This window comes from Caloenas nicobarica, chromosome 3, assembly GCF_036013445.1.
Source record: "Caloenas nicobarica isolate bCalNic1 chromosome 3, bCalNic1.hap1, whole genome shotgun sequence".
Lineage (NCBI taxonomy): Eukaryota > Metazoa > Chordata > Aves > Columbiformes > Columbidae > Caloenas > Caloenas nicobarica.
Genome location: NC_088247.1, coordinates 26,706,772 through 26,718,900, shown reverse-complemented (window position 1 = coordinate 26,718,900; position 12,129 = coordinate 26,706,772). Strand labels below are relative to the sequence as shown.

Here is a 12,129-nt window from a genome sequence, read left to right as displayed (position 1 = left end):
CGCTCACCTCTGTGGGACGTACTGATAACACCACTGCCCACAGTGTTAAGTCACATTTGCCTGGTAAGAATGGAAATACTTCACACAAGCCAGATACCAGGTACCATTAGTATCTTATTCATGCTCTTATAAAGGCAATAATACGTATAATCCATTCTGGAAATGGTAGTGTTAACGGATTAGCCATTTTCAGTCTAGAGCTGTTGAAAATGTAGTTGCATTCTTATTTATTGGCAAAGCCCGTTGAGGTCTAGAAGAAAGCACAAAGAGCAGTGGATAATCTTACCACATGCCTCAAGCAATATATCTAAGTAATAATTTAAAATGTTTTCCACATATAGAACAAGCCTCTATTTGAAAAGACTATTTGAAATTAGGTTAATCTTCTTATCTGCCATCTGTACTTTCAGATCTGGGAAAAATACAGCATATTTGGAGAGCATCTTAACTCTTACTGGTGCAGAACAGTAAAAATCACCTAAAGCAACTTGGCTGAGGCATCTCTAGTGACAGTGATGTTATATGGCTGTTGTCAAGAACAGGCCTTTTTGGAGCTTGAACTAGACTTCCTTTGCATTTTTATTCCAGTGTTTTTACCTCTGATTACTTGAAACAATGGTAAATACTATTCAAGGAAAGTTGGTGTCCAGGCTATTTTAAGGAAATGGACTGAGTTACTGTTAGGAAAAATGCCTTTTATTGTAATAGATACCTGTATTATTTTCCAGGAGCCCCACTGTCTGAATTAGCCACTGCCTGGCTAGGCAGTTTCCAAAGGATGCTGGATGTGACCCTTGGTATAGTTGCCTGATGGGGTCTAACTGAAGAATTAAGCTGGGATGGGGAAAAAAATAAAAAAGAGAGGATTCTTAGACCCTCTAGAAAAAAATTCTCTGTAGAAGCAAGCATCAATTTGGATGCCATTTCTTTTTTTAACTTTGATCTACAGATGTAAAATGGTTCTTTGTTTACCACATATTGAATGCATTATTAAAAAGCCCTTACAAATAATGCTCATGTGAATATTCTTATTTAAAACAAACAAAAAAATATTATTGAATTAAGCAGCAAGCTTTGCTTTTGTTTGGTTCCTAAAAGTAATATTCCTTTAAACTTTCTCTTCTTGGTTTAAGTAGTACCAAACAGCTAAAGTCATTTAACAAGTAGGGAGCACGTTTGTGTGGTTTGCATTTAAAGCATTTTGAGTCCCCTCACCAGAGCAAGTAGGTACAGATGAACCATGGCCAGCCTTCTCCAAGGGTCAGAAGTTGTCCCAAAGAGGTGTATTTTCTCCCATTGGTTTCAGTGAGTGCTCGGCATGTTTACATGTGAGAGCATTGCACTTGTCATGATGATCTGATATCAAAATAAATATTTTAGTAGCATTGGCTAAAAGGTATGGAATTCTTCTGGTTAGTTTTCATGAGATTGTGGGGTCAATGTTTTGGTCATGTCTTCTTTGATCCGGAGTTGAACAGAGATACTGCATACAGGTTTTGTTACACAGGTTTCAAGAGCAAAATGTATGTTAGGCCTGGCCATCAGCCCAAAGGAAGAATGGGCTGGTACAAGAGTTAGGATGAAACAGGTTTTTGTGCATCTCTGAATTGTGAAGAACCTTGATGTGTAGATAGAGAAGTGACAAACAGTTTATAACAAAGGACAGTGATGGTAGCTGTCAGTCATTCATTGCTTCTTTAATATTCCTTTCCCCACATGCACCTCGCTATAGGTGAGCAGTGTCAATGCTATACCTGAAAATATCCCTATAATTGAATCAATTGATAGAACTGTGCAACACTTGCAATGCATTGAATTTCCAGCCCACATGCTGATCATTTTAAAGTGATGCTGCCTTCCTTCCAGCTGACATCATTAAAATCTTGACTGCTGCCGAAGAGAGTTTGCTTAAGATTTTAACAGTGAAATAATGCAAATAGGTCTTCGTTAATTTGCACAAATGCAAATCATAACCAATTAAATAATGTGTTACTAATTTTGCTTCCCTTATGAGCTCAGACATTTGAGAATCAAGCATAAAATTAAACCTGAGATTCTTTCTTACCATCCCGCCATCTCCTTTGGATTAATGCAGCACCATCTGATTTGAAATCTTAACAGCTTTAATAATCTGCATAAATAAATCTGATTTTTTTTAGCATTTACTAATAATTACATATCAAAATAAACTTTTTAAAGTGTCTGATTTTTAACCTGTCAGTGTTGAACTGCATCTGAATGATTGAGAACCTGGTTGTTTTGATTTTTATTGCAGTTTGGTGACTCTCAACAACTACGCCTTGTTCGTATCCTAAGAAGTACTGTCATGGTTCGTGTTGGAGGTGGCTGGATGGCACTTGATGAGTTCTTAGTGAAGAATGATCCTTGCAGGGGTATGTAACACCACGGTGAAAATGGACATGCAGATAATTATTTGGATACAGTCACCATTCATTGTCTCAAGATGGAGATTGAATTGTATAAAATGCCAGTTCTGTAAACATCATCTCACTAAGTGTCACATAATGATCTGTTTTTGTAAACTTTAAATCCCATGGTTAAGATCCTCTTCACTTGCACTAGTGTACGTCTAGAATAACTGTGGTGTCTTCTACGCAGCTCCTCCAGCGTTAGAGTGGTGTAGCTAAGAACTGAACTTAGCCCAGACAGAGTTTATGGCCTGTAAGCTGCTTGTATGACTTGGCAGAAAGAGCACACAGAAATGTCCAATAAAACCTTCTCAGCAAGAGAGAAGCTTTAAAGCAATAAATCAAAATGAGGCAATTGAACTGAAAAGTAACAATACCACCACAAAAAAAAAAATTCTCTGGCCAATGGGTGTGCCCAGGCTTTTCAGGCTCTGCCTTTGTAGCCCTGGCTTTTCATTGGCATCCTCCCCAAAACCACTTCGCAGAGCCCTGAGCCTTCTACAAAGCAAGTGGAAAATGCCGTGGTCAGGAGGACTTTGTCCTCTGGGGAAGCAGGGAGCATTCCGTCACCGCGCCCTCCAGGGCACCGCATCAAATGCCTCGTTTGATTGGTACACGCAGTGTAATGACATCATAGTTTGTCAGGGAGCTTGCTGCTGTAGTGGGAAAGGAGGTGCTCTCTGGCACTGTTCTTGGAGGAACAACTGGAGATAGAAAAGATGCCATTTGTGAAGGGAGTGGGAGAAAGACAAGTCAAATAATAGCCAGAGTCATGAAGTGCGGAAAGTATGATAATGACTGTGTTCAGAGCAAGCTGATGTCCTCTAACTAGGCAATTCTATCCAGTTAACTAGCAGCATTATGTTTACTGCGTTTTTACCTATCAGGAGTTCTATGGAATCATAATTGATATTGTAATAGCGTGAGAACATCACAGAGGAGTTCAGGAGATAGCAGTGAGCTAGTGGAGACAGACATCAACTGTCCTGTAGACCTGACTCTGGTGTCAGCTGTCTCTCACAGCTTCTGCTTTGGGACCAAGGTTTCTAAACAGTTTGATACAGACCTTCAGAGGGTGGAGAGCTTGAATTTGTAGCAATCATGTTGCTAAGTCAAGGATGTTAAATAAAATCATACTACAAAACCTCGTAAGGGCTGACAGTGTGCCACTGAGGCCTAGAAATCTTTGTCTACAAGGCTTACAAGGTACACTTAAAACTTCTTGTCAGAGTAGCACAGAAGAGCTGTCATAACCTTGTGATGACATCTGTGAGTTTTTCAGCACTATTGAAGATAGACTTTTTGCTTACCAACGTATTGCCTACATTGTTTACTAAAGAAATGTAACAGTAATGTTACATTTATTGGTGTTGGACCACAGGCCTAGCTGAAATTTAGCACCTGATTCTGCACCTGCTACTATTGGGGAGTCATTTATGCCTGCAGAGCCATCCTTATGTTACAGCTTTCTGCTCCTGTTCCTCAAAAGTGCACGGTAACAGAAAATGAGACGTGCCTCAAAATATCTGACTTCATTGAAGGGTTAACTTGGTTACTTTTGATGTATTCCAAACATTTTTCACAAGCCTCTTGACAGGTAGGCTGTTGCAATTCCTCCTTGGATTGGCACTGAGAGATACAATACTTAAAAACTGATTAATTTATTGGAATTCCTTATTAGTGTCCTCAGATTAAGAGTCCTTTGGAACTTTATCCACTCTTCTTTAATAAAACTTGTATTCTATGTACCTCTCTAGTATTTTCTGTAGTACTTTATCCCTTTTTCATGGGAAATATATGAGCAGTTGAGTAAGTCAACACGCGGAGCGTGAAGGAATACCGATCTCCATAAAGTCATCTGGATGCTGGACGTTGTGCATGGTACCTAATCCTGGTCTTGTTGCAGTCAGTGATGCGTTAGTCGCTGGTGTCAGTGGTGCAGGTTCAGACTTTTCCTTAAGCACTTCACCTGGTAAATCTTCATTTCCACCAAGGGCTTCTCGTGTATTCAGATAAATCATATGTCAAAGAACCGTTGTCATAAATGGCTTTAAAAGTATTGGACCTAGTTATATAAAATAATTTTAGCTTATATTACTTCTTTATGTCAGCAGATAAATACTATTGCAAACTATACTTGGGACTGCAGCTGATTTTATCCAAGCGCTGTTTCCTTTTTGCCTGGGAGAGCTTTGAGAACTCGCCTCAGAGCACTTAGAGACAGCTTTTGCTCTGAGTCCTGTCTTTTGGCCTGGTGCTCTGAGTCTCTTGCGTATGCAGCTGCTGTACTTGATTTCTTCTCCTGCTAATGATTTTCTTTAATGTGACCCGTGTCCTGTGTCATTTTTTCTAGTTCATCATCACGGGAGTAAAATGTTACGTTCGGAATCAAACTCTTCAATTACCACTCAGCCTACTATAGGTTGGCAAACCCCTCTCTTTGTCTGCTTCTCCCCCTCTTCTCCTCTCTCTTCATTTCCTTCCCACTTTATTAAAATATATACTTTTGACAATATGCTACACCCATCACATTTAGCTTAATGTGTTCCTACATGGGCTGGTGCTTTGCAAGCTAATTTTCTTTGACACGCTTTTAGAGTGTTTCAAAAACAATTGTCATTCACACTGACAGTTAAATTCTAATATGTCTTGCATCTATTCTTGCGGAATATTCTCTCATATGTGTGTTTGTATGTGTGTGTGAGTGCTTAGCCACCAATTACCTCATCATCGTTTGGATTTTGTGTTCATCATTGCATGTTGCCAAACTACATAACTTAATCGTTTTGAATAAATATATTTGCTGCTTTCCTGTAATCTGTATTTAGCAATTTCTTCTGGAACATTGAAGCAAGTATTATTTATTATGAGTAGCTGTAGAGTTAGCAAAACTGCTCATCAGGTTGTGTCTGTGTACTGAGAGTTGATTGATTAACAACGATTTAGCACGCTGAGCATTCCATTATCACGCTGACTTCCTTTGACAGTGGTTCATTCCTGCTGGCATAAAGTATTAGAATAAGTGAGTTCTGCACATAACTCTTCTGTGTTCGGAATAAATGCATTACATGGTAATGCATTTTATTGTTAAAATGTGTTGAAGTTGGCATGGCAAAACTGACAATAAGCAGCCTTGTGACAATTTTTGTATCTGATTAAATGAACACCTTTTCTTTGCTGCAGCTAAAGGGAGGACAAATGTGGAGCTGCGTGAAAAGTTCATTTTGGCAGATGGTGCCAGTCAGAGCATGGCAGCTTTCCGACCGAGGGGCCGTAGGTCACGACCTTCTTCAAGGGGCGCTTCTCCCAACAGATCCACCTCTCTGTCAAGTCAAGCTGGCCAGGCAGCTGCCCCGCAAGCAGTTGCTACAAGTACACCGAAGGTAAGGAGAAACCTACAAAACTGCGCTGTTAAACAAATAGGTTATGTTTTGGGGGTTTTTCTTTTGTGTTTTTTCGTTTTTTCCCCTTGCTCCAACAATATTGATGCTTTCCCTAGTCGATAGGGAAGAAGTATCTCAATTTTATTTCGTAGGCTGGGGAGGATCTGAGAAAGTCTTTTCAATGTATTTCCTCTACCATTTGTTTGCAGCACAGGAATAGAAGAATTCTTTAGATTTAAGGTGCCACATGAGCTAACTGGCGATGTGGCAATAACCTCTGAAAGTGCAATGAACCTCTCCATTTCTTTTAAAAAGAAGCTCTGCCACCTCTTTGTTTCAGAACATTTATCATCAACTCTTTCTCCTTAGTTTTTATTTCTACCATGACATTTGATCTTCTTGTGAAAGCCTGGGTATCCTTCTCCATGACATTGTTTTCCATCTGCTGTACTTCATATTTTGATTTACCATTGTTTCATACAGACACCCCATCATTTAACACGCAACTATGGTAAACCATGGTTGACAAACAGCAAAACGTCAACTCCTCCTAAGCCACCAGAATCCTCAGACTATCAAGGGTCATCCTCAGAGGTACAGTAAGGACAGAGATTCTAGTCTAATGACCTTCCTTCACTAAAACTGTCACTTCACTAACAGCCACTAGAGTTTCAGTGCTTGAGAGCTGCAACATCCTTTGCATATTAATACATTGTCGTTATTTTAGACCTTTGTCAAATTATTTCTTTCCTTTTTTTTCCCCAAGTCTCTTTTTTTTTTTTTTTTTTTTGATGTTCTGTTTGTTACCATGTTTGACTTTTAGGAAAACTCAGCCTCAAGGAATTTTTGTTTAAAGTGAAAATGGTTAATAAATCATAACAGTATGCAATGAACAAATGTAGAAAAGTACTTTTTTTTTTTTAATAAAGCGGTTTATATACTTTGCAGGTTTCTTTTCTAAAATTGTTTACTTTGAGTTCTTAATGTACCGTAATATTAATGAACTGCAGGAATGAGATCAATAAATTATGATGTCGAGTGCAAAACCACTAAATAAAGAGATAGCTAATCCCTGTGAGGAAGATTGCACAAAAGACTCACTGTGATATATAAATCTTTCCAACAACTGAAAGTTTTATTTAGGGGGGTTAGTGACCAATTGTCGCTCTAATAAGATAGGTATTCGGTGACTTCACAGGAAACGAGCTTTGGTCTTATTTCCAGCCCGTGACTTCCACAGAAACTGCTAGTGTAGCAATTAGGATTGTGCTGGCAGTCAAGCTGTAGGACCAGAATTTGAATGGGCTTGGAGCCCAAGTGTCTCCTCTCCTGTCGCTCCAGTCAGTGGAAGGATGGCGGGTGGCTCAGGCTGCCAGCTGCCGTGTCACTCATAGGGGTCACTCCTGCCCTGGGCCAGGGGAAGCTTGTGCTGCCATTGCCTCCGCTATATCTGCTGCTCACAAATCTGCCCTCGATGCCTATCACTGGTCCTCTGACACCTGCCGGTGCCAAGTTTACGTGACCTCGGCATGGCTTTGCTCAAAGATACGTAACAAACTTCTCACGCCGTCCTTCTGTGCGAGCGGGTGCGTTCCTTACGCGCACTGCAGGCGTGTGTATGTGCAGCGCTTCCAGCACACGGGGCTGCTGCTTTCGACGATTAACAACAGCACACAGTTGAGTCAGTTGTCAGCTTCTAATGTACTCCTGTATTTTCTTTCATTTCTTAGCTGGTAACTGAATTGTAAGATTAACTGATGGCACATTAAAGGGTTTATAGATGGAAAGGTGTTTTCATTGAATTACAATTGAATTACAACGAGGTGGAAGCAGTTGGCATTGGTTTCAAATAGGGGCACTGTATTTCTCACATGCTCTTAAAACCACCAGTAGTTTCAGTGAGTTTCTTGTATGTAAGCCACCATGGTTTAAGATTATGAATGGAAAGATTGGGGTGGTATAGTTTGCAGTGAATTTCTGAGGCATTCTGCAGCATTTTCTGCCCAAGAGAGTGGTTATATATTTTACGTGGAGGCTGCATTTGGGTTTAGGACTAAAACGGAAGAACAAGCTCGATCTCCTTTTTTTCTTGCACTGGTGATTCTATCCCAGTGCCTTGCCCATAGCACAGCAGCTTCAATGGAGGTAATGGAGAGTGTTCCCTGCCTCCTTGTCCTCCCAAGCAGTCTCTGTACAGCAGAGATTTTCCAAGGTGTGGCTGGTTGGACGTTGAGCACTTGTACTTGGCTTGAAAGATAATTTAACATTGTGACCGTCTGTGTTAGAGCCAGCAGCTTGTCTGCTCTGCAGCATCTCAACTCTCTTTTGTTCAGATGTGCCAGAGGTGGTCCGAGCTCCAAGTGGCTCCCACACACTCCTGGATCTTGGGTTTTCTGCCCCACTGTGTGGGGGTCAGAGGCACAGAACACCAGATCTGGGGATCCAAGGCACTCAGTATGTCACATTCATCACAGCAATGTTTGTATTTCTTTTTGGATATTTACTTAGTGTTTTAGTGTTGATTAAATCAATATGAATACTGTAGTTTTCCTCTTATTTGCATACACCTCTTATCTAGTATGTTACATGCATTTTGAAATTTGAGGATTTAATTCTTGTGGCTTTGAAAGGAATCTTCCCATTTGGGGCAGATTGTAAATCAATACTTGTTTCATTTCAGAAATGAGAAAGCAGGCAGGAGTAGAGACATTTCAGACAATTTCTTGACAACAAAAACTTTTTTCATAGAATCATGGAATAGTTTGGGTTGGAAGGGACCTTCAGAGGTCATCTAGTTAGTCCTATGACTTTTTTGCTGCTTTTTTCTAGCAAAAGGTTTTGAAATTAGGTAGTTTTGTTTTGCCATCAAAATATTTATAAAATTGAACCAAATGTATTCACCACCTATAACCACAGTCAGAATGATGGAAACTCAAGCTATGCAGACATAAAAGCTCAACTACTTGTATTTCAGTTATGTACCATCAACTAATCTTACGTGCTTGACTAATTATAAGAAGGTAGCTTTCTTTCTTGATATGCACTGAAATACGCACAAAGGATGCTAAAATGCTGATATCAAGCAGACTGTTACAGTGATTTTTTTTTGTTATTGTTTGACATTTGGATTACTTCAAATACTAACTGCTATAGGAATGTTCAAAACTTCACATGATGAAAAATGTCCATAGTAACTCAAACCAGTCTTTCAGCTTCACAGTGAATGTTATGATCACATTCTAAGCTGTGTGCTACCTAATACCAGGCCTCATCTTCAGTAGAGACAATTGGAAAAAGCATATCTTTTTTTGTGATTTTTTTGTGCATAGGGAACACCAATTCAAGGAAGTAAACTCAGGATGCCAGGATATCTGTCAGGGAAGGGTTTCCACTCTGGAGAAGACAGTGGCATCCTGTCAACTGCAGCTACCAGAGTTAGAGCTCAGTTTGCAGGTGAGTGTCTTGACTTTAGAACTGGATCTACTGCTTGGTTTCCCACCTGAATAATTAGGGTTGTGTTGTCGTGTGGGGGAGATGTCGGAAAAGTGGGAAGAAGTACAAGTCCTACTGTTTCCACAAGGGTGTACATAATCAGGGTAATGGTCCTCCTTTCACGTGGTTGCACAGCAGGTACGTTCAGCTCTGGATGTGCAAATTCATGACTGCAACCTTCTTGACAGTGGTCTTTCCAGTGTATCTGCATAAGGAACTAGAGAAGAAGGATTTACTTAAGAATAAAGGATTCAGTTCTTCACAGTATTCAAGTTATGCTCTACTGTGATGGAGCAAAGGGGTCACTTAATCCTGAGTCATCCATTTATTTTGGAAGAACTGCAGGGAGCATCTGTAGGTGACCTAATTAATGGAATATACCATAAAGATTTTTGAAACAGTATATGCAAATAGAAAGTGGTGAAGCTGTGCTCTTCCAGGATGCTCAGGGCAGCTCTGTGTAAGGGAGAGGGCTAGGTGGTTAGAAGAGAAGATATCTCTGCTGGCTTTCCCTCAAACCTTTAGCTCTGCAGAGCATACTGGGCAGTACTGGAAAATCCTGTTCAAAGAGTACATGTCTTTTAATTATAGGTGATTTGGAAAATGAACCACCTGAGATTTCAGTTTCAATTTGGTCGTCTTCACACTTACAGGGAACCAGATTTGTCAAGATCAAAGATATTCCATAAGTAATTGGAAAATTATGGAAAACCACATTAATGGTTTTCTGTTTAAGATTCTCTGTTGTGGTTTTTTCTTCATGGCACATTGTCTGGGCAGGCTTTCACTTTAGCAGGCTTGCTGAGAGCTCATTTGCTCAGCCCTTTGGGAGAATGTATATTCTTTCCTTGTTTACTTGAAGCTTTCAACTGTATGGTTTTGATTTTTAGAAAAAAAGAGGGGTACACATTTAAAAACTGGGATATTCATCAGCATCTCCAAGATACATATATTGAGAAATCCTGAATGCTGAAGAGGGCAGGTACTGATTTCTTTCAATTAATAGCTGAGAAAATGGCAGGGGAAAGAGAGTCTCCGGCTGTTGGGTGAATATGGAATGCATGTCTAGTAAGTCACAAAAACTTACCAGGATAATATGTTTTTAATTACATGTGCTAGTGACAAATTAACTGTGTCTCTTTGTTTGATCTCATATTTCCTTCTCTTTACTGGGAGATATGGCATCATCCAGCTTACCTGGCAGAGTCTAAAGTTTAATTTGTGCAATGAGGAATTTTTAGAGTTGACAAAGACCTGTACACCTTTTCCATCCTTAGCTTTAACACTGATGGATATCTTTTCTCTTTGTAGAAACCAGGAAAACCCCAAGCAGACCTGGAAGCAGAGCAGGAAGCAAGGCTGGCAGCAGGTCAAGTAGCCGCCGAGGCAGTGATGCGTCTGACTTTGACATTTCAGAAATCCAGTCCGTGTGCTCAGATATGTCAGAGACTGTTCCTGCTACAAGCAGACCGACACCCCGAGCAGGTTCTCGGCCAGGCTCAGCCAAGCCTTCTAAAATTCCAACTCCCCAGAGAAGGCCACTAGCCAGCAAATTGGACAGGTCCTTGAAGAGATAATATGATTGGCTCCGTAAAGGTCTTTTCCTTTTGCATTAAGTATTTAAGTTCGTAAGATGTAAAATATTATGTAGAAATTATTGTGAAATATCACAAGAGGTGGATTTTTAATTCTGCAGATGGCCTTATTTGTGTATTTGTCTTCTTATTTTATGTGTATAATTTTTGTCAGATTTGTTTTTGTTTATGCCATATCCTGTGAGAAGGGGGAAGAGTTTTAATGTAAACTAACAGTTGTACACAGTAACGTGTAGAAAGTACACTAAAAATAATTGCCGAATGTACAGTGTACTGAATGTACAGTAAGTCTCTGCAACCTGAATAAAAATAGGCCTGTCACTATGTCATTAGTTAACAGTGAAGGATACCTCATGATTTTTCTTTACAAAAGAAAAAGAATACTAAAAAGCCAAAAGACACATTTACACAGTTTGAGCTGACTAAACAAACACTAAAGGATGTACGTCAGAGCTACTAAGGAATACAAGCCCACGTTCACAGTACCCTTATTTATACGGCATCTCTCAGAGAACTCACAGAGTTAATTAAGCACTCGCCAGTAATACGATACTCCAATACCTTGCAGCGTCTCTGTGCCATTGCTTTCAATGCGGCCAGACACATTCTGGATACCTGAACTATTATTCTGTAAGAATATCAATATAAAGTGCATTCATGTAAATGTGAGGTTTTCTTTTGCTTGAGTGGATGGTAGCACTGTATCATTGAACTCATTTTGTATCAAAGCAATTTTGCTTGCAGAAAGCTCCGAAATAAACATGTCCCTTAACTTTATTTCTATCGTATTTCTTATTTTATAGGAAGATAATTTCCTGCGTTACATTTTAGGGTATGTATCATTTCAGATGACCAGTAATTACCATGGGAATATAGGCTTTAATGTAATTTCCCATTATCAGCAATCAGATTTTGGTTAGCTACTGTATTTGTTTAATAAACCACCAAATTGCACATACCAGATCATATGAAATTGTATGTAATTATTGTGTGTTGACCATTATTTTTGCCATATTGAATTGTGACATTCATATACTACGTATCTAATGCATAAGGAGTAATTTAGTTGCTCTTTTTGTCAGTGAGGTATTTTTGCCATTCATGGATTCTTTGAAAGGATGAATAATAGTTGATTTTCAGTGGAGAAAGAATGCAGCTTCAAATGGGAGTGCTGTAGAATGGCTGGGTAGATGCTGTAGTAAGTAGTGACAGAATCTCTAGAAATTCAAA

At 39.5% G+C, this 12,129-nt stretch overlaps 1 protein-coding gene across 23 annotated transcripts in view; it reads left to right on the top strand.

The window, feature by feature from the left end:
* Positions 1-11,676, top strand: part of DST (dystonin) — a 307,703-nt gene extending 296,027 nt beyond the window's left edge. For 11 of the 23 annotated variants that reach the window (XM_065632821.1, XM_065632832.1, XM_065632820.1 and 8 more), the window contains 6 exons: positions 2,276-2,393; positions 4,783-4,851; positions 5,613-5,812; positions 6,296-6,406; positions 9,142-9,265; positions 10,616-11,676. In XM_065632821.1, coding sequence (XP_065488893.1) covers positions 2,276-2,393; positions 4,783-4,851; positions 5,613-5,812; positions 6,296-6,406; positions 9,142-9,265; positions 10,616-10,881 — 888 coding nt within the window. In that variant the 3' untranslated portion in view covers positions 10,882-11,676. The remainder of the gene's footprint in view (positions 1-2,275; positions 2,394-4,782; positions 4,852-5,612; positions 5,813-6,295; positions 6,407-9,141; positions 9,266-10,615) is intronic. The other 12 variants (XM_065632833.1, XM_065632844.1, XM_065632843.1 and 9 more) reach the window with 2 other exon arrangements.
* Positions 11,677-12,129: the final 453 nt, after the last annotated feature.